The sequence below is a fragment of the Phyllostomus hastatus genome, unplaced genomic scaffold (genome assembly GCF_019186645.2).
Source record: "Phyllostomus hastatus isolate PE091 unplaced genomic scaffold, TTU_PhHast_1.1 phas_contig_37, whole genome shotgun sequence".
Lineage (NCBI taxonomy): Eukaryota > Metazoa > Chordata > Mammalia > Chiroptera > Phyllostomidae > Phyllostomus > Phyllostomus hastatus.
This window is the reverse complement of record NW_025333867.1, coordinates 7391613-7412582: the sequence shown is the minus strand read 5'-3', so window position 1 is coordinate 7412582 and position 20970 is coordinate 7391613. Positions and strand designations below refer to the sequence as shown.

Here is a 20970-nt window from a genome sequence, read left to right as displayed (position 1 = left end):
GAGTAATATATGAGATTTGAAGTAAACTATGTTATAAAACCCGGTGCCATATTATGTCCAAACTTGAAGGATATGATATGAATGTTAAACAGCTTTGCAGGAGAGAAGATAGTGTCTTGCTGTGCCTGTCTCTATTTTCTCTGCTTTGCTGTGTTTTGTAAATCAGGCTGGAAGAGCTGTGTAGCATGTAGTGTCTGGCAAAGGGTCTTTTTCTTCTTTCCCATGAGGAAATATACACAGCAGGGAACTCCTGGGCCTGACCTGCTGCTCTGCTGAGCCTGTAATTACTCAGGTGAGGGTTGGGTACGCCTGTCTGTGAAAGGCTCTGGCTGAGTGGAGCAAATCTCAGGCATTCAGCTCCTGCCTTCCAGATCTGAGCTTGCCACTCTCTCTCACAGAAGGTTTGGACTGAGTATTCTACTCTGCTCTGCCCTCTGCTTGTGAACTGTGTTGGGTCAGGTCCTCCTGTTCCTTCAGTTTATTTTGTGCCTCTGAGTTTTTTGGTTAGTAAAGCTGCTGTGTGCTACCCATGTGCACAGGTCACTGCCAAGTCTCTGGCACATCTCCTCTCCCCTTTTAAAAGAGTTTCTCTGTGGCCCCCATGCTGTAGCATGGGTCCCACAGCATCCTGTTCTCCATACACTCCTACTCCCCAAAAATCACACAGTCTTTCACAATCAGGGCTGTCCACCTTACATAGCTTCCAACAATTTCAGATAAAGTTTGTCCCTGAATCTTTCCTGAGTGGTGTTGGAAAGACCCCCACATATCTGCTATAACACAAGGCAATACTGGAGTGTTATCTCTGCCTCCTTCAGAGGTCTTCAGTCTCAGGCCTGCCTGTTCCTGCCATGCTGTTTCTGGAGCCCACTAGTTTCTGGAGTTCTTTGCTAACCAAAAAACTGACCTAGGCCTTCTCTTGCCACCCCAGTAACTCTCTTGGGTCCTCAGCCGATTTACTGCCACCCCGACTCTGTGCAGCCAGTGGTGCTGGCCTGGATAGTGGTGGCTGTCCTCCTAGAAAGCACAGGCCGTCGGCCCTCTGGGTTCCTCACAGGCAGGCTGGTGCCTGTGTACTCCTGCACACTCCCTACACTGTCCTCCGAGTATGCTCTCACTCATAGATGCTTTCACTCACTGTCCACTCTGTGTTCTGACTTAAAATCTCATCTGTGTCTGAGAGCAGATGAATGGAGCTGCTTGCTACTCTGCTGCCACTTAATCTCAAGTGCCCATTTTTAATTTTTGAGGTATCTCCATACTGCTTTCCTGTACAGTGACTGCACCATCTGCATTCCCACCAACAGTGTGCTGAGAGTTCCCTTTTCTCCACATCCTGGCCAACCCTTGTTTTGTTGATTTATGGCTGATAGCCATTCTCAAAGGTATGAGATGGTATCTCATTGTGGTTTTAATTTGCATTTCTCTGATGGCTAGTGATGTTGAGCATCTTTTCTTATGTTTATGGGCCATCTGTATGTCCTCTTTGGAGAAGTGTATATTCAGGTCCTTTGCCCATTCTAATTTGGATTTTTGGGGACTTTTTTGGTTGAATTTTGTAAGTTCTGTATAAATTTTGCATATTAAGTTCGTATCTGAAGTATCATTGGAGAATATATTCTCCCATTCAGTGGGTTGTCTTTTCATTTTGTGGATGGTTTCCTTTAATATGGAAAAAAATTTAGTTTGATGTAGTCCCATTTGTTTATTTTTCTTTTGATTCTCTTGTCTGAGGAATAATATCAGATAAAATATTGCTAAAAGAAATGTCCAAGTATTAATTAGTATTTTTTTCTTCTGGGACTTTTATGGTTTCAGGTCCAACATTTAATCTTTAATTCACTTTGAGTTTATTTTTGTTTATGGGTTAAAAATATGGTCTATTTTCATTTTTTTGCATGTAACTGCCCAATTCTCCCAACACCATTTATTGAAGAAACTACCTTTACTCCATTGTATCTTCTTGCCTTTTTCATCAAATATTAATTCACCATAATGGTGTGGGTTTATTTCAGGACTCTATTCTGTATCATTGATCTATATGTCCATTTTTATGCCAGTGCCAGGCTGTTTTGATTACTAGGGCTTTATAGTATAATTCCATATCAGATAGTATGATTCCTCTAATGTTCTTCTTTCTCAAGATTCCTGAGGCTCTGTGGGGTCTTTTCTGGTTCCATATAAAGTTTTGCAATATTCTAGTTCTGTGAAGTATGCCTTTGATATCTTGATAGGAATTGTATTGCATCCACAGATTGCTTTGGGTAGGATGGACACTTTAATGATGTTAATTCTTCCTATCCATGAACAACTGATATGCTTCCATGTATTTGTATCTTCGGTTTCATTCTTCACTGTCTTATAATTTTCTGAGTATAGGTCTGTTACATCCTTAACCTGCCGAGGTTAAATTTATTCCTCAGCATTTTTTTTATGTAATTATAAATAAGATTGTCTCCTTAGTTTAGTTTCTGATAGTTCATTATTGGGATGTAGAAAGGCAACTGTTTACTGGATATTTATTTTGTCTCCTGTTACCTTAGTGGATTCATTTATCAGTTCTAATAACTTTTCTATGGTCTTTAGGGTTCTCGTTATAAAAGTATCATGTCACTTCTGTCAAGATGGCAGCGTAGGGAGACATGGCTCACCTCTTCACACAACCACATCAAAATTACAACTAAAATATAGAACCACCATCACTCCAAACCATCAGAAACTGAGTTGAATGGAAATCTGACAACTTACTGTGTAATTAAAGAAACCACATGCATCCAGACTGGTAGGAGGGGTGCTGACGTGGAATGGGCTGGTCCCTCACCCTCATGTGGTGGATAAAAGTACAGGAAGGATATCTTGGGAGCAAGGAGTCCCAGCCCCACACCAGGTCCCCCAGTCCAGGGTTCCAGTGCCAGGAAGATAAGTCCCCCCCATCTTCTGGCTACAAAAACCAGTGGGGATTGAGTCAGTGGAAGAAAACTACTGGAACCCCAAGCAGTTCCTCTTAAAAAACCCACACATGGACTCACACACTCAGACTCACTATCTCTGAGCACCAGCACCAGGGTAACAGCTTGAAGACATCAGAGGCATAAGGGGAGGAACACTTATGTGATGCACACATAAGTGTGTGGCATCAAGGCAAGCAGAAGCCATTGTCCTTTTTCTAAACCCTCCCCCTACAAAGCTAGCAAGCTGGTCCCATATCTGAGACCTAGCTAACACTGTTTGACCCACCTTGGTGATCCCAAGAGACTCTGTTCCACCCAGTTTATGGACCCACCCAAGCTGCTTTTCCATATGATTGGTTGGCCTTGGCTCATGCTTCACAACTTCCTAAATCCTCTCAAACAAGCAACATCAGGCCTCAGTGAGCCCCAGGTGCAGCACTAGCACCAGCCAGCCTGGATTCACAGCTTGACTTTGGTTAGGACCCCCAAGCCCAGCACAAGCAGCACCCATCTGAGATTGCTTTACAGTTTAGGCAGGGTGGCCCTTGGCAAAACACAGGTAAAAACTGACTTTGGCTTGCACCACCAGGAAACCCCAGGGCCAGTGCACCCAGTGGACATCTACAGACCACATAGGAGCACTACCACCTTGTATCACCATCCAGTTTGGATGCCTTTTTTAAAATTATTATTTATTGACTTTTTTTTTTTTAAGACAGAGACATCTATTTGTTGTCCTTCTTATATACGCATTCATTGGTTGCTTTTTGTATATGCTGTTATTGTCATCAAACCTTTAACCTTGGTGTATGGAAACAAAGTTCTAGCCCACTGAGTTACTCTTCCAGAGCTTTTATATTTTTTCTTCTTTTCTACTTGCTGTGGCTAGCACTTCCAGTACAATGTTGAATAAGAGAGGTGAAAGGGACATCCCTGTCTTGTTCCTAATCTTAAGAGAAACCCTTGTATTTTGCTCATTGAGTATTATGTTGGCTGTGGGTCTTCATATATGGCCTTTATTATGTTGAGGTATGTTCCCTCTATTCCCACTTTGCTGAGCGTTTTTATCATAAATGGATGCTGGATTTTATCAGGTGCTTTTTTTTCTATATCTATGGATATGATCATGTGATTTTTATCCTTCATTTTGTTCATGTGGTGAATCACATTTATTGTTTTGCAGATATTGTACCAACTTTGCATTCATGGAATACATCCCACTTGATCATGGTGTTTCATCATTTTAATGCATTACTGGATCCTGTTTGCTAATATTTTGTTGATTTTAACATCTGTGTTCATCAGTGATATTGGCATATAATTATCTTTCTTTGTAGTCTCTTTACCTGATTTTGGAATTAGCATAATGCTGGCCTCAGGAAATGAGCTTCAGGGTCTGCCCACTTCTTGAATTTTTTGGAATCGTTTGAGACGGAGAGATGTTAGTTCTGTGAATGTTTAATAAAAATATCCTGTGAAGCCATATGATCCAGGACTTTTTTTTCTTGGGACTATTTGTGTTACTGCTCAATTTCACTTGTAATTTGTCTATTTAAACACTTTCATTCTCCTGATTCAGTTTTTGGAAGATTTTATGTTTGTAGGAACTTACCCATTTTGTCCAGATTGTCCAGTTTGTTGGCATATAGTTGTCATGATATTTTCTTCCAATCCCTAGTATTTCTGTGGAGGTTACTTCTCTTTCATTTTTTATTTTGGGTCTTTTCTCTTTGTTTCTTGATGAGTCTGCTTAAAGATTTGTTGTCTTTTCAAAGAACCAGCTGTTGGTGTCATTGGTCTTTTTTATTGTCATTTTTGAGTCTTTCCTGTATTTCTGCTCTGATCTTTGCTTCTTTTTCTTCTTTGCTTTCTTTGTGCTTTGTTTGCTGTTCTTTTTTCCAGGTTTTCTTTTGTAACTATAAAAAGTAAAGTGATTGACTATGAATGTAAATGGTTCTTTACTCAAGGTAGAATTCACAATTAGACAATGCTAGTTTTAAATGAGTATTTTTGAATAGTTCAAAGGAATAATCAGTTACCTTATTTCTAATGATGGTTTGATTTTTTTCATCGCAATTCATGGAATCAACAGTAAAGTTTCTGGAAGTTCTTTCTGAAAAAGGTGGAATACTATTGTAATTTCAGTTAAAAAGTCAGCATTGCTAAGTGAAATAAGCCAGGTGGTAAAAGACAAATACCATATGATCTCACCTTTAACAGGAACCTAAACAAAGAAACAAGCAAAATATAACCAATGACACTGAAATAGAGAACAGGCTGACAGTGTTCAGAGGGGAGAGGAGAGGGAATTTCAGGAGAAAAAGGGAAGGGTTTACAGGAACAAGTATAAAGGACACATGAATAAAAAACGAGGGGCAGGTGGAAATGGGAGGGAGGAGGGGAGGGCTGGGTGGGTGGGCTGGGATTGGGAGTAAAAGATAGAAAATTGTACTGCAACAACAATGAAAATACAATTAAAAAAATAAAAAATTAGAAAAAGTCATCATTTAAGATAAATTAGTTTTTGTGGTAATATTACAAATGTAAATTTAAGTGGAACACACCATCATAAAACCAGTGTCTTTTATAAATTAAGAAAGCTAAAATGATTTATATCTTTTGTAATGTATCTGAATAAGCTACCTTTCTTTTTCTTAATATATCAGATAGCACTTATTTCCATAAGCAGTTAAATCTGTGTTTGACCAACCAAAACGTAAATTGTAGTCCAAATTTACAATGTATATATACACTTATACAGAGAGTCACCGAACTACTAAGTTCTTTGATGATATCAATGTTGACTACAAAAAAATACTTCAGTGCAGCATGTGCTTTATCTTTTTGCTGTCAAATTTTAGAATTGTTTGAGCCTTCGAAGAATTACTTTTGTAAATCAGTTAAGGTGATTTACAATGGTATCTAGCTTCTTTGTAAACAAGTCCTTTATATTATGGCTGCATTTTATTCCAAATCACTTAGAAATCTTTCATCAGAATTTTTGATAAATGGATTGTCAAAAACACAATGTTTTTGAAGTTTGTAGAAAATTGTAGTTATTGGAAATGAAGTTTGCACATAGGAAAACAATGATTTTTATTCCTACAAATGCAAAGGAGGAATTGAACAAATTAAATGACTAGAGCCCAAACAGTGTACTACTTTCATTTTTCTTAATGTATAATTAAATCTAGAACATTGCTTCTTGAAGGAAGAACTTTCTGTTTTCAACTGGGTAAATTTAGGTTCTACACTGACAAGGAATATAATTAAGACTTGTTTTCAGCATCTAAAGTGGCAAAACATTTAAAACAATTTTTGTCTCAAGAAACTATTTGTCAAAGCAGATAATAACAAGTGTTGACAAGGATGCGATGAAATTGGAACCCTCATACATTACTGGTGGGAATGTAAAATTATCCAAAAGAGTCTGGCAGTTCCTCAGTGGTTAAATGTCTAGTTGCCATGTGATTTATCCAGCAATTCTACATCTAAGTATATATACCCAAGAGAAGTTAAAACTCCCATCCACACAAAAACTTGTAAGTGAATGTTTGTAACAGCAACATACATAATATCCCCAAAGTGGAAACAACCCAAATGTCTGTCAGCTGATGAATGTATAAACAAAATATGGTATGTCAATACAGTGGACTGTTTTCAGCATTTATTTTACTTTTTTGTAGAGTACAGACCTCATTAACTTTTTTTTAATTGAATTTATTTGAGTAACATTGATTAACAAAATTAATACAGGCTTCAGGTGAACAATTCTATAGCACATCATCTCTACACTGTATTGTGTGTTCACTACCCCAAGTTATTATCTGGCACTTAAAAGGGTAAAGTACTGATACATGCTGTAATATGGATGAACCCAGAACACATGTTAAGTGGAAGAAGCCAGTCACAAAGGACAATGTAGTATATGGTTACATTGATATTAAATGTCCACAATAGGTAAATCTATAGACAGAGAAAATACATTAGTGCCACCAGCATAAGGTATATTGGAGGAGTGTGGGGTTTCTTTTTGGAATAATGAAAATGTTCTAGAATTGATTGTGATGATGATGCACAAGTCTGTGACTATACTTAAAGCTATTGAATTGTACTGTTTTAAAAAGCTGAATCATGTATTATGTGAATTATATCTCAATAAAGCTGTCAAAAGAAGGGACTCTGTATGGAAGCAAAAGGCAATATTGTAAAACATTTGGGCTGAAATATTTACACATTTCAATGCTAATCCTCTACCAGGTAAATTTGCTCTTATAAACTATTTTTATCAAGTAAAAATATCATCAATTGAGGAAATTGAATCAGTTGAAAAAATCAGCATTCTCAAACTGATAAGAAAGAAGAAAAAAATCCCACTACTCAGGGATAATTTTTGTTAATCTTTTGTTTTCTATCTTTCATATGGATATAACATGGATATAATGTTTCATGAAATTATATACTCTTCCCATTCAGAATATATCAGCTTCCATTCAGAGCTCCCTCCTTTTTCTTAATATATCAGATACCACATTTCCATGTTTGTTCATTTGAGTTCTTATTGTAGGCTATTTGAACATTTCATTTATATTAGTCACCAGCCCTACTAATTGTTTGTGGTTGGAGAATATGCATGATGTCCAATTTAACCCCAGTGCATTGTACAAGTGCCTGATGCACAGAAGGCACTTAATAGCTGTTCCTTGACTGAAATGATTGACCAAAAAGAACAGAATCCTACTGCCACTCCATCATTGAAATTGCAATGAAAATAATCTGTTTTATTTTGTTTTCCTTTCTATTTTCATAGGTATCGTGCTCCTGAAGTTTTATTAAGATCTTCAGTTTACAGCTCTCCCATTGATATGTGGGCTGTTGGGAGTATAATGGCTGAACTATATACATTAAGACCACTTTTCCCAGGGACAAGTGAGGTTGATGAAATCTTTAAAATTTGCCAAGTTTTAGGGACTCCAAAAAAAGTAAGTACTCTTGTTCTTAAATTGTTATAACTTTTGATTATAACTTTTGCCTAGCTATATGATATTTTTATTTTCAAATAGGCTCATGATTTAATGGTTAAGTTTCTTTTAATTCTTAATTTTTTAAAAAAATTGGGGTGGGATGAGGATTATAAGAAGTCAGATCCCAATAGACTGAATAAAAAAGATGCTTGCCTTTGTTTAAGAACCTAGGAAAAATGCTCCATATTTAGAATTCTGTATATTTAATTTTGGGTTGATGACTGACAGCTACATAGACATCCTTACTTGGACTCTTACCTACTTTCTCTGTGAATGTCCATTGGCATCAACTCATTACCCCAGGTGTCCTGGATTACTTTCTCTTAGCTTTGCCTTGTTGCCTTTTATATACCTCTGCCATGGACATATGACTTCTTGGACTGAATATTTTTCACTTAACTACTTCATTCAACTAGATTTTACATTCAGGGGTGTGCTTAATAAGTTTAAGTATATATAATTATCTCTTAATTAATTAGTATGTGTCATGTGGTTAACAGTAGCTATTAAAGCTTTAAGTTGTCATTACCCAGCTATGTGAAATTTTTATTTTTAATTGTATTTTATGGATTATGCTATTACAGTAGTCCTGATTTTTACCCTATTGTCCCACTCCACCCAGCCTTACCACTCCCTCAGGCAGTCCCCCTTCCATTGTTCATCTCCATGGGTCATGCATGTAAGTTCATTGGCTACTCATTTCATATAGTGTATTTTTATATCCCCATGGCTATTCTGTAACTACCTATTTGTAATTCTTAATCGCCTCACCTCGTCTCCCATTCCCTCACACCAGCTTCCATATGGCAGTCATGAAAACACTCTGTATATCCATGATTCTATGGATATATTCCATGACCTCTGTTCTTTTTGTTTGCTTAGTTTTTTAGATTCAATTGTTTTTGTATTTTTGCCATTATATTGTTCAAAGTTTTGAGCTTCTTCTTTTTCTTAAATAAGTCCCGTCAACATTTCATGTAATAATTGTTTGGTGATGATGACCTCCTTTAGTTTTTTCTTGTTTGGGAAGCTCTTTATCTGCCCTTGGATTCTAAGTGACAGCTTTGCTGGATAGGGCAATTTTGGCTGTGGGTACCTGCTTTTCATGACTTTGAATATTTCTTGCCAATCCCTTCTAGCCTGAAAAGTTTCTTTTGAGAAATCAGCTGACAGTCTTATGGGAACTCCCCTGTAGGTAACTAACTGTTTTTCTCTTGTTGCTTTTAAGACTCTTTCTTTATCTTTAACCTTTGGCTTGTTAATTATGATGTGTTTTGGAGTGGGCCTCTTTGTATCCATATTGTTTGGGACTCTGTGCTTCCAGGATTTGCATGTTTATTTCCTTCACCAAATTAGGGAAGTTTTCTTTCATTACTTTTGCAAATAGATTTCCAATTTCATGCTCTTTCTCCTCTTCCTCTGGCATGCCTATGTTGCGAAAGTTGGGCCTCTTGAAGTTGTCTGAGAGGCTACTTATGCATATATTCTCATTTTTTTTGGATTCTTTTCTTGTTCTGATTGGTTTTTTTCTACCTTATGTTCTAAACCATTGATTTGATTCTCACCTTCATCCACTCTACTGTTGTTTCCCTGTAAATTGTTCTTTATTTCAATTAGTGTATCCTTTGTTTCTGACTGGATCTTTATGTTGCTGAGGTCCTCACTGAGTTCTTTGAGCATCTTTATAAAGTGTTTGGAACTCTGCATCAGATAGATTGCTTATCTCCATGTTGTTTAGCTCTTTTTCTGGAGTTTTGATTTGTTCTTTTCATTTGGGCCATGTTTCTTTGTCTCCTCATTTTGGCAGCTTTCCTGTGTTTGTTTCTATGTATTAGGTAGAGCTGCTTTTGACTCCGTGTCTTGGTAGTGTGGCCTAATATAGTAGGTGTCCTGTAGGGGTCCAGTGGCACAGCCTCCTCTATCACCAAAGCTATACTCGAAGTGTGCCCTTCATGTGGGCTGAGTACACTCTCCTCTTGTAGTTAAGCCTTGATTGCTGTTGGCAGATCAATGGATGGGATTTACCAAGGCCAGTCAGCTGCAAGGATTGGCTGTGACCACTTGCCACCAACCTCTGCCCTCAATGGAGGATCAGCTGTGCAGAGGCAATGTGATAGTGCTCCTGTGTGGTCTGTAGATGTCCACTGGGTGCACTGGCCCTGGGGTTTCCTGGTGGTGTAAGCCAAAGTCAGTTTTTACCTGTGTTTTGCCAAGGGCCACCCTGCCTAAACTGTAAAGCAATCTCAGATGGGTGCTGCTTGTGCTGGGCTTGGGGGTCCTAACCAAAGTCAAGCTGTGAATCCAGGCTGGCTGGTGCTAGTGCTGCACCTGGGGCTCACTGAGGCCTGATGTTGCTTGTTTGAGAGGATTTAGGAAGTTGTGAAGCATGAGCCAAGGCCAACCAATCATGGAAAAGCAGCTTGGGTGGGTCCATAAACTGGGTGGAACAGAGTCTCTTGGGATCACCAAGGTGGGTCAAACAGTGTTAGCTAGGTCTCAGATATGGGACCAGCTTGCTAGCTTTGTAGGGGGAGGGTTTAGAAAAAGGACAATGGCTTCTGCTTGCCTTGATGCCACACACTTATGTGTGCATCACATAAGTGTTCCTCCCCTTATGCCTCTGATGTCTTCAAGCTGTTACCCTGGTGCTGGTGCTCAGAGATAGTGAGTCTGAGTGTGTGAGTCCATGTGTGGGTTTTTTAAGAGGAACTGCTTGGGGTTCCAGTAGTTTTCTTCCACTGACTCAATCCCCACTGGTTTTTGTAGCCAGAAGATGGGGGGGACTTATCTTCCTGGCACTGGAACCCTGGACTGGGGGACCTGGTGTGGGGCTGGGACTCCTTGCTCCCAAGATATCCTTCCTGTACTTTTATCCACCACATGAGGGTGAGGGACCAGCCCATTCCACGTCAGCACCCCTCCTACCAGTCTGGATGCATGTGGTTTCTTTAATTACACAGTAAGTTGTCAGATTTCCATTCAACTCAGTTTCTGATGGTTTGGAGTGATGGTGGTTCTATATTTTAGTTGTAATTTTGATGTGGTTGTGTGAAGAGGTGAACCATGTCTCCCTACGCTGCCATCGTGACTGGAAGTGTGCAATTTTTAACATTAGTGTAATGTATAATGAGGATCTTTGTCACGATGAGACACATTGTAAAGCAGGTATCCTTATTTTTTCAAAGTCACTGTCATCATGTATTTCATTGTCATATTCATCATCATCCAAATAGTAGACGAGAGTTTAATATTTTGAAATTTATAAAAATGCCTTCTCATTTTTTCCTAACTCTTAGTTCAGTATTATTTCTATACTGTTTGTAGCACTGAATTGTTAGTGGTCTAGTAGTCCATTCTCACATTTATTTATATGAATCAACATTAAAATTTTCACATGTGAATGGCTTGTATATTATTACTGTGTTTTTAAATGTATTACTAATATTCTTTTTGCTGTCTCCCTACTTACATATTTCTTAAACAGAGTGACTGGCCAGAAGGGTACCAGCTTGCATCTGCGATGAATTTCCGTTTTCCCCAGTGTGTTCCTATAAACTTAAAAACTCTTATTCCAAATGCCAGTAATGAAGCTATTCAGCTTATGATTGAAATGTTGAATTGGAATCCAAAGAAACGACCAACAGCAAGCCAGGTAAAATTAATCTCCCTGGTACACTTTTGTTAAGTTTTGAGGATGTACAATACAGGGATATTTTCATTTGTAAAGAGAAGTCTTTTCACAACCAGGTATATCAAAAGAATTAAAGCCCTAAAGTCTTAAGGCCCAGTATATATAATAAATTAATTTCTAGGCATGCAAGATACTTGGGAAAATTGCAAAAATAGTCATACCAGTAACTTTACATGTTTTATAGTTCAAATGAGAAATGTTATAAAGGTAAGGCTGAAAGGAATACTGTATTTTGCCATATATAATACACACTTTTTTTTAGATTATTAGATTAGTCTTATTTTTGTCTCTTTTTAGCTTTATTCCATTTATTTATTTTTTCCACTTTTTTTATTGTTGCTCAAGTACAGTGGTCTCCATTTTCCTCCTACCACTCCCCCCACCCCAGCCATCCCCACTTGATTCTATCCCCCTTTGGTTTTGTCCCTGTGTCCTTTGTACCTGTTCCTATAAACCCTTCCCCTTTTCCCCCCTTATCCCCTCCCACCTCCCCTCTAGTTATTGTCAATTCTTAATTTCAGTGTCTCTGGTTATATTCTGCTTACGTGTTTCTTTTTTTACTAGGTTCCACTTATATGTGAGATGATATACTTGTTTTTCATTGCCTGGCTTATTTAACTTACCATAATGCTCTGCAGATTCATCCATTTGTCCCAAAGAGTAGAGCTCCTTTCTTTCTGCTGCATAGTATTCCATTGGGTAAATGTACCATAGTTTTTTGATCCATTCATTTACTTACGAGTACATAGGTTGCTCCCAACCCTTGGCTATTGTAAATTGTGCTGCTATGAACATTGGGATGTATAGGTTCTTTTGAATTGGTGTTTCAGGGATCTTAGGGTATAATCCCAGCAATGGAATTGCCAGGTCAAAAAGCAGTTTCATTTTTGCTTTTCTGAAGAAATTCCATGCTGTTTTCCACATTGGCTGCACCAGTTTGCATTCTCACCAAAGTGCACTAGGATTTCCTTTTCTCCACATTCTCTCTGACACTTGTTTGTTGATTTGTTTATGATGGCCATTCTGACCAGTGTGAAATGGTATCTTACTGTGTTTTCAGTTTGTGTCTCTCTGATGGCTAGTGATGCTGAGCATCTTTTCATAATTCTCTGGGCACTTTGCATGTCCTCCTTGGACATGTATCTGTTCAAGTCCTTTGCCCATTTTTTAATTGGTTGTTTGTCTTCCTGGATTGGAGTTATGTGAGTTCTTTATATATTTGGAGATAAAACCCTTGTCTGAAGTGTCATTGGCAAGTATGCTTTCTCATATGGTTGATTCTCTTTTCATTTTAATGCTGTTTTCTTTAGCTGTACAGAAGCTTTTTATTTTGATGAGATCCCATTTTTTTATTCTTTCCTTTATGTCCCTTGCTATAGGGGACATATTGGGGAAGATACTGTTGTGTGGAATATCTGAAATTTTCCTGCCTATGTTCTCCTCTAGGACTTTTATGATGTCATGACTTATATTTAAATCTTTTACCCACCTTGAATTTATTTTGGTGTATGGTGTAAATTGGTGACCAAGTTTCATTATTTTTCATGTAGCTGTCTAGCTCTCCCAACACCTTTTGTTGAGAGGCTATTTTTGTTCCATTTTATGCTTCTGCCCCCTTTGTCACATATTAAATGACCATAAAAACTTGGGTTTATTTCTGGGCTCTCTGTTCTGTTCCATTTGTCCATGTGTTTATTCTTATGCCAGTACCATGCTGTTTTGAGTACAATGGCCTTGTAATACAGTTTGAGATCAGGTATTGTGATCCCTCCTACTGTGTTCTTCTTTCTCAAAATTGCTTCAGTTATCCGGGGTCATTTATGGTTCCATATAAGTTTCTGAAATGTTTGTTCTATGTCTGTTAAATATGTCATTGGTACTTTAATAGGGATTACGTTGAATCTATAAATTGCTTTGGATAATATGGACATTTTTATGATGTTAGTTCTTCCAATCCATGAACATGGTACATGCTTCCATTTGTTTGTCTTTCTTAATTTTTTTCTTCAGTGTTATGTAGTTTTCAGAGTACAAGTCTTTTACCTCCTTGGTTAGGTTTATTCCTGGGTACTTTATTTTTCTTGTTGCTATATGAAATGAGATTTTTTTCCTGATATCTGTTTCTGCTATTTCATTGTTGAGATACAAAAATGCCTTTGATTTCAGAATATTGACTTTTATACTGCTTTTTTTCCAAATTCACTTATTTGGTCAAGTACTTTTTTGATGGAGTCTAGGATTTTCTATGTATACTATCATGTCATCTGCAAAAAGTGACAGTTTTGCTTGCTCCTTTCCAATTTGGATGCATTTTACTTCTTTTTCTTGTCTGATTGCTATGGCTAGGAATTCCAATACTATGTTGAATAGGAGTGGTGGAAGTGGACATCTTTGTCTTGTTCCTGATCTTAGTGGGAAAGTTTTTAGTTTTTGCCCATTGAGTATAATGTTGGGTATAGGTTTCTCACATATTGCCTTTATTATGTTGAGGAATGATCCCTCTACTCCCACTCTGCTGAGTGTTTTTTCAAAAATGGGCACTGTACCTTACCAGATGCTTTTTCTGCATCTATTGATATGATCATGTGATTTTTGTCTTTTGTTTATGGATGCATTACGTTTACTGATTTGTGAATATTGTATCATCCTTGCATCCCTGGGATGAATCTCACTTGATCATGATGTATGATCTTTTTAATGTATTGCTAGATGCGTTTGCCAGTATTTTGTTGAGGATTTTAGCATGTGTGTTCATCAGTGATATTGGCCTGTTGTATTCTTTCTTTGTTGTATCTTTGTCTGGTTTTGTAATTAGGATGATCCTGGCTTCATAAAAAGAGTTTGGGAATCTTCCATTTTCTTGGAATGGTCTGTGAAGGATAGGTGTTAGCTCTTCCTTAAATTTTTGTAAAATTCTCCTGTGAAACCATCTGGTCCAGGGCTTTTGTGTGTTGCAAGTTTTTTGATTACTGCTTCAATTTAGTCAGTTGTTATTGGTCTATTCAGGCTTTCTATTACTTCTTCGTTGAGTTTTGGAAGATTATATTTTTCTAGAAATTTGTCCATTTCATCTAGGTTTTCAAATTTCTTGGCATACAGTTCTTTTTAGTAATTTCTCACAGTCCTTTGTATTTCTGTGGTATCAGCTGTAATCTCTCCTCTTTCATTTCTGATTGTGTTTATTTAGTTTCTCATTTTTCTTGATGAGCCTGCTTAAAGGCTTGTCGATTTTGTTTATCTTTTCAAAGAACCAGCTCCTGTATTTATTGATCCTTGGAATTTTTCTTTTAGTCTCTATGTCATTTTATTCTGCTCTGATCTTGGTTATTTCCTTCCTCCCACTTGCTCTGGGCTGCCTTTGTTGTTGTTCTTCCAGTTCTTGTAGATGTAGGGTTAGGTTGTTTATTTGAAATGTTTCTATCTTTTTTAGGTAAGCTTATATTGCTATGAATTTCCCTGTCAGGACTGCCTTTGCTGTGTCCCATAAGTTTTGGATTGTTGTGAGTTCATTTTTATTTATTCCCACAAACTTTTTGATTTCTTCTTTGATCTCATACTTGACCCATTCATTGTTAATAGTATGGTATTCAATCTCCATGAATTCGAGTGTTTTTGAGTTTTTTCTTTGAGGTTGGTTTCTAGTTTCAGTCCCTTGTGGTCAGAGAAAATGCTTGATATGATTTCAATTTTCTTGAATTTCTTGAGGCTTATTTTGTGTCTTATCATGTGTTCTGTCTTTCAAAATGTTCCACATGCATTGGAAAAGAATGTGTATTTAGCTTCTTTGGGATGAAAGGCCCTCTCTATATATATCAGTTAAGTCTGTTTGATCTAGGACATTTTCAGTGCTGCAGTATCCTTGTTGATATTTTGTTTGGAAGATCTATCCATTTTGATAGTGGGGTGTTAAAACCCCCTAGTATAGGTGTGTTGCTGTCTGTATCTTTCTTGAAGTCCCCCAAGTATTTTCTTGTGTATTTGGGTGCTCCTATGTTGTGTGCATATGTGTTTATATCTTCTTGATTGATTCTTCCCTTGATCAGTATGAAGTGTCATTCTGGGTCTCTTTTTATGGCTCTTAGTTTGAAGTTTATTTTGTCTGATATGAGTATTGCTACCTCAGCTTTTTTTTTCCTGTCCGTTTGCTTAGAATATATTTTTCCAGCCCTTCACTTTCAGTCTGTGTAGGTCTTTTGTTCTGAGGTGGGTCTCTTGTAGACAGCATATGTGTGGGTCATGATTTCTTACCCATTTGGCTACTCTGTTTTTTGATTTGAACATTTAATCCATTTACATTTAAGGTTATTATTGATAGGTACTTATTCATTGCTATTTTACTTCCTTTGTACCTGTGTTCCTCTCTCTATCACTTTTTTTCTTCCTTTTCTTAATGCAGTCCCTTTCACATAGTTTGCAGTGCTGGTTTGTTGGAGGTGTATTCTTTCAGACTTGTTTTGTTTGGGGAACTCCTTATTTCACCTTCCATTTTAATTGAGAGCCTTGCTGCAGGCAAGCCTTGGTTGTAGGCCATTGTTTTTCATACTTGGATTATTTCTTGCCATTCCCTTCCTGCCTGGATCATTTCCATTGAGAAATCAGCTGCTAGCCTTATTGGGGTTCCCTTGTATGTTACTTCCTGTTTCTCCCTTTCTGAGTTTAAGATTCTCTCTTTGTCCTGGAACTTGGCCATTTTAGTTATGTGTCTTAGAGTGGGCCTCTTTGGGTTCCTCTTAATTGGGACCCTTTGTACTTCCTGGATTTGTGTAACTTTTTCTCTCATCAAATTAGGGAAAAGTATGGAACACTTCACAAGTTTGCATGTCATCCTTGCTCAGGGGCCATGCTAATCTTCTCTGTATAATTCCAATTTTAGTATATGTACTGATGAAGCTAGTGCTAATACACACTTTTTTGCCCAAATTTTTAAGGGAAAAATACTGATGTGCATTTTACATGGGTAATACTAATTCCATATTTATATAAATGTTTTTAATTCTTTTATTTATCCTTATATGTTAAAAGTGTAACTCTAGAAAGCACTTATTTATATGCAAAATAATACTCAAATACAATAATAGATTTTGTTGAACTTACAATGAACTTGCAATGAAAGCAGTTTTGCCCAATGATTCAATGAAATGAAACAAATTGCGATGTATTATTATCTACAGAGTAAGATAGATGATGCCGATTGTTATGCACTTGATAAGATAGGTGATGCCAGCTTTATTACCATAGGGTGAACAGCATGACATTTTTCTTCGTACACTTTAGGCAGGAGAAGTTATTGGAAAATCCCTTGGAAAACATTGAAACAATTTTCGTACACTGTAAGCTTTAAGCTAAAAGTTAACTAAATATCTAAAAAGCATGGCAGTAGAGCTGCCAAGAGACACATTGGACCTCTTCCCACAGTGTCATCAGATTTTGGAGGCAATGGGAAGAAAAGCTTCTTCAGATGCCAAGACAGAAGGTGGCAACACAAGGGAGACCTCCAAAGTGGCCTGAGATGGAGCAGAAAGTGAAGACCCGGATTCTGGAGCAGTGACAAACTGGGATGTCTTTTGACCAAGATGGTACAAGAAGGTGAAAGGATTGCAGGAGAAAAAAACATTGATGATATCTCAGGGAAACCTAAATGGTACTTTAACTTTATGAAGAGAGAACCCTTAAGCATGAGGACATGAACGAAACTTGCCCAGAGTCTTCCAGCAGCCTATGAGGATCAAGTTTTGGAATTTAATTCTAATGTTATCAGTCTTTGAAAGACTTACAACTTTGAGCTGTCCCAAATCACCAGTATGAATGAGGCCCCACTCACGTTGATGTGCCATCCAACAAAACTGGGGATGTCAAAGGAGCAAAGACCATGGCTGTTAGAACTAGTTGTCATGAGAAAACACATTTTACTGTTGTTCTAGCCTGTTTGTCCCATCTAGCAGATGGGGCAAAGCTACTACCTATGATCATCTTTTTTTTTTTTTAAGATTTTATTTATTTATTTCCAGAGAGGGAAGGGAGGGAGATAGAGAAACATCAATGTGTGGTTGCTGGGGGTTATGGCCTGCAACCCAGGCAGGTACCCCAGCTGGGAATCGAACCTGCGACACTTTGGTTCCCAGTCCACGCTCAATCCACTGAGCCACGCCAGCCAGGGTCCTATGATCATCTTTAAAAGAAAACTATTTCTGAAAGAAGATTCCATTGTGGTTATTGTCCACGTGCATGAAGGAGAATGGATAAATGAAGAAGGCATGAAATGTGGTTTAACAAAGTCTTGTCATGAAGGTCTGGAGGATTACTTTAAAAACCAGCTTTGCTTGTTTTTGATCACTTGAAAGCCTATGTTACACAAAGTGAAAAACAATCACAGCAGACTTGAAAACCCAACTTGCTATAATAGCTGGTGGGCTAACCAGCCAACTGAAACCTTTTGATGTATCAGTAAACAAACCCGTTAAGGCCCTAATGAAGAAAGAATGGACGTTGTAGATGCAATCAGTTTGTAATGATTTAATACCTACAGGCAGAATCAAGAAAGCATCCATTTCCCAGATTTGAGATTGGATCCTAGGATGGTGAAACAGTGTCAAGAAGGAAGTGGTTATAAAATTGTTTAAAAAAATGAAGTTTTGGGGTGTTCTGGCCAACATGGAGGCATAGATAACATCACTTCCTCACACAACCAAAAAAAGGATAACAACCAATTTAAAAACAAAAACAGTCCTGGCTGGTATGGCTCAGTGGATTGAGCACTGGCCTGCAAACCAAAGGATTGCTAGTTCAATTCCTAGTCAGGACACATGCCTTGGTTGCAAGGCCAGGTGTCTAGTAGGGGACATGTAAAGGGAAACCACACATTGCTGTTTCTCTTCCTCTCTTTCTCTTTCCCTTTTCCTCCCTTTAAAAAATAAATAAAATCTTAAAAAAACAAAAACAAAAGCTGCCAGAATATTATACTGTATGGAATTGTGACAACCAAGTATTTAAAGAAGAAATATTCATCCAGACTGGTAGAAGGAGCGGAGGTGGGAAGCTGGGGCTGAGATAGTGTACAACCAGGTGACAGCTGGCAGACGAGTGGGTGAGGTGGCAGCTGGTGAACCAGGCAGTCCCACATTTGTATGTGGATAAGCTGGGAGGAATAACTAGGGGATGAGACAGACTATGCAACCCAGGGTTCCAGTGTGGGGAAATAAAGCCTCAAATTCTATGGCTATAACAATCTGTGGGGGTTGTGGTGGTGGATGAATGACTTACAGGATCCTAGAACAACACAGGCCCACCCACCTGGGAATTAGCACCTGAAAAGGCACGGTCCCCTTGTGAGAAGCGAGGGAAGTGCTGGAAAGTGGGGCAAGAGCTAAGCAAGCTAGCAAGCAGCATTGTTCCCTCTCTGACCCCTCCCCCACATCAGCACCATAACCCAGCCAACTGGGTTGCCCCACCATGGTGAATACTTAAGGTTCTGTCCCTTATAACATAACAGGTTGCCAGGAAAAAGAAATGTGGCCCAAATGAAAGAACAGATTGAAACTCCAGAAAAAGAAGTAAGTGACAAGGAGATAGCCAACCTATCAGATGCACAGTTCAAAACACTGACAATCAAGTTGTTCACATGGTTGAGTATGGTTGCAAAATAAAGGAAGAAGTGAAGGCTACACAAAGTGAAATAAAGAAAAATATATAGCCTAATGAACAAAACAAACAAGCAAGCAAAGTATAACCAAAGACATTGAAATTGAGACAGGCTGACAGTGACCAGAGGGGAGGGGATAATGGGGGGAAAGGGTGAAGGGTTTACAGGAACAATTATAAAGGACATATGGACAATAATAAGGGAGGGGTGGAAACAGGGGAGGGAGTTGCGGAGAGCTGGGGGAAAAAGGCAGAAAACTGTACTTGAACAATAAAAAGTTAAAAATAATAAAAAAAATATACAGGGAACCAACAGTGAAGGGAAGGAAACTGATACTCAAATCAATGATCTGAAACAAAAAGAAGAAACAAGCATCCAACCAGAACAGAATGAAGAAACAATAATTCAAAAAAATGAGGAGAGGCTTAGGTACCTCCAGGACAACTTTAAAGGTTCCAACATTCAAATCATTCAGGTGCCAGAAAGAGAAGGTAAAGAGCAAGATATTAAAAACTTATTTGAACAAGTAATGAAGGAAAACTTCCTCAATCTGGTGAAGTAACTAGACATGGAAGTCCAAGATGCTGAGAGAGTCCCAAAGAATTTGGATTTAAGAAGAAACACACCAAGGCACATCATAATTACATTACCCAAAGTTAAAGATAAGGAGATAATCTTAAAAGCAGCAAGAGAAAAGGAGACAGTTACCTACAAAGGAATTCCCATCAGATAGTCAGCTGATTTCTCAAAAGAAACCTTACAGGCAAGAAGAGGGTGCAAAGAAGTATTCAGAGTAATGAAAGGTGAGGACCTACATCCAAGATTACTCTATCCAGAAAAGCTATAATTTAGAATGGAAGGGCAGAAAAAGTGCTTCCCAGATAAGTTCAAGTTGAAGGAGTTCATCATCACCAGACCCTATTACATGAAATGTTAAAGGGACTTATCTAAGAAAAAGGAGATCAAAACTATGAACAGTAAAATGATGACAAACTCACAACTGTCAACAACTGAATCTAAAAAACAAAGAAAAACTAAGCAATAACTAAAAGAGGAACAGCATCACAGAAATGGAGATCCCATGGAAGGTTATTAGTGGGGAGGGGAGGGGTAGAATGGGGGAAAAGGTACAGGGACTAAGAAGTATAATTGGTAGGCACAAAATAGGCAGGGAGGTTAAGAGTAGTATAGGAAATGGAGAAGCCAAAGAACGTATATTTATGACCCACAGACATGAACTAAGGTGGGGGAATGATGGTGGAAGAGGGGGCAGGGTGGAGGGGAGTAAAAGTCATAAAAGGGACGACTGTAATAGCATAATCAATAAAATATACTTTTGAAAAAGAGAAAATGAGGCATTAGCAATGCTGTGGATGGATCTGAGTATCATGATATTTAATGGGATGAGTAAAATTAGTTACTCTTCAGAAGACACTGGTAATGTAGAAATTGAAGAAGACAATACTTCTGATATTGACAGTGATGAAGAATTCCTGGCCTGCTATGATGCATACATATTGTAAAATTTGTTACCAGAATATAAAATTTCTTATACCTTGTATTTGTTCTTGTGTTTTGTAAGTATTTGTTACATAAAATTTCTTCTACCATAATATATTCAAAAATAAATGTTAAAATTATTTTATAGTATCAAAAAACGAGCAT

At 37.9% G+C, this 20970-nt stretch overlaps 1 protein-coding gene and 1 non-coding gene across 7 annotated transcripts in view; one reads left to right on the top strand and one right to left on the bottom strand.

The window, feature by feature from the left end:
* Positions 1-20970, top strand: part of MAK (male germ cell associated kinase) — a 105461-nt gene that overhangs the window by 44764 nt on the left and 39727 nt on the right. For all 6 annotated transcript variants that reach the window (XR_006786010.1, XM_045841625.1, XM_045841626.1 and 3 more), the window contains exons 7-8: positions 7762-7933; positions 11460-11627. Coding sequence is in view for 5 of the 6 variants with exons in the window: in XM_045841625.1 (XP_045697581.1) it covers positions 7762-7933; positions 11460-11627 (340 nt within the window). In the remaining variant the exon portion in view is untranslated. The remainder of the gene's footprint in view (positions 1-7761; positions 7934-11459; positions 11628-20970) is intronic.
* On the bottom strand, positions 16457-16563 carry LOC123820816. The gene has a single exon (XR_006786022.1). It is a non-coding gene; the product is annotated as a U6 spliceosomal RNA (small nuclear RNA).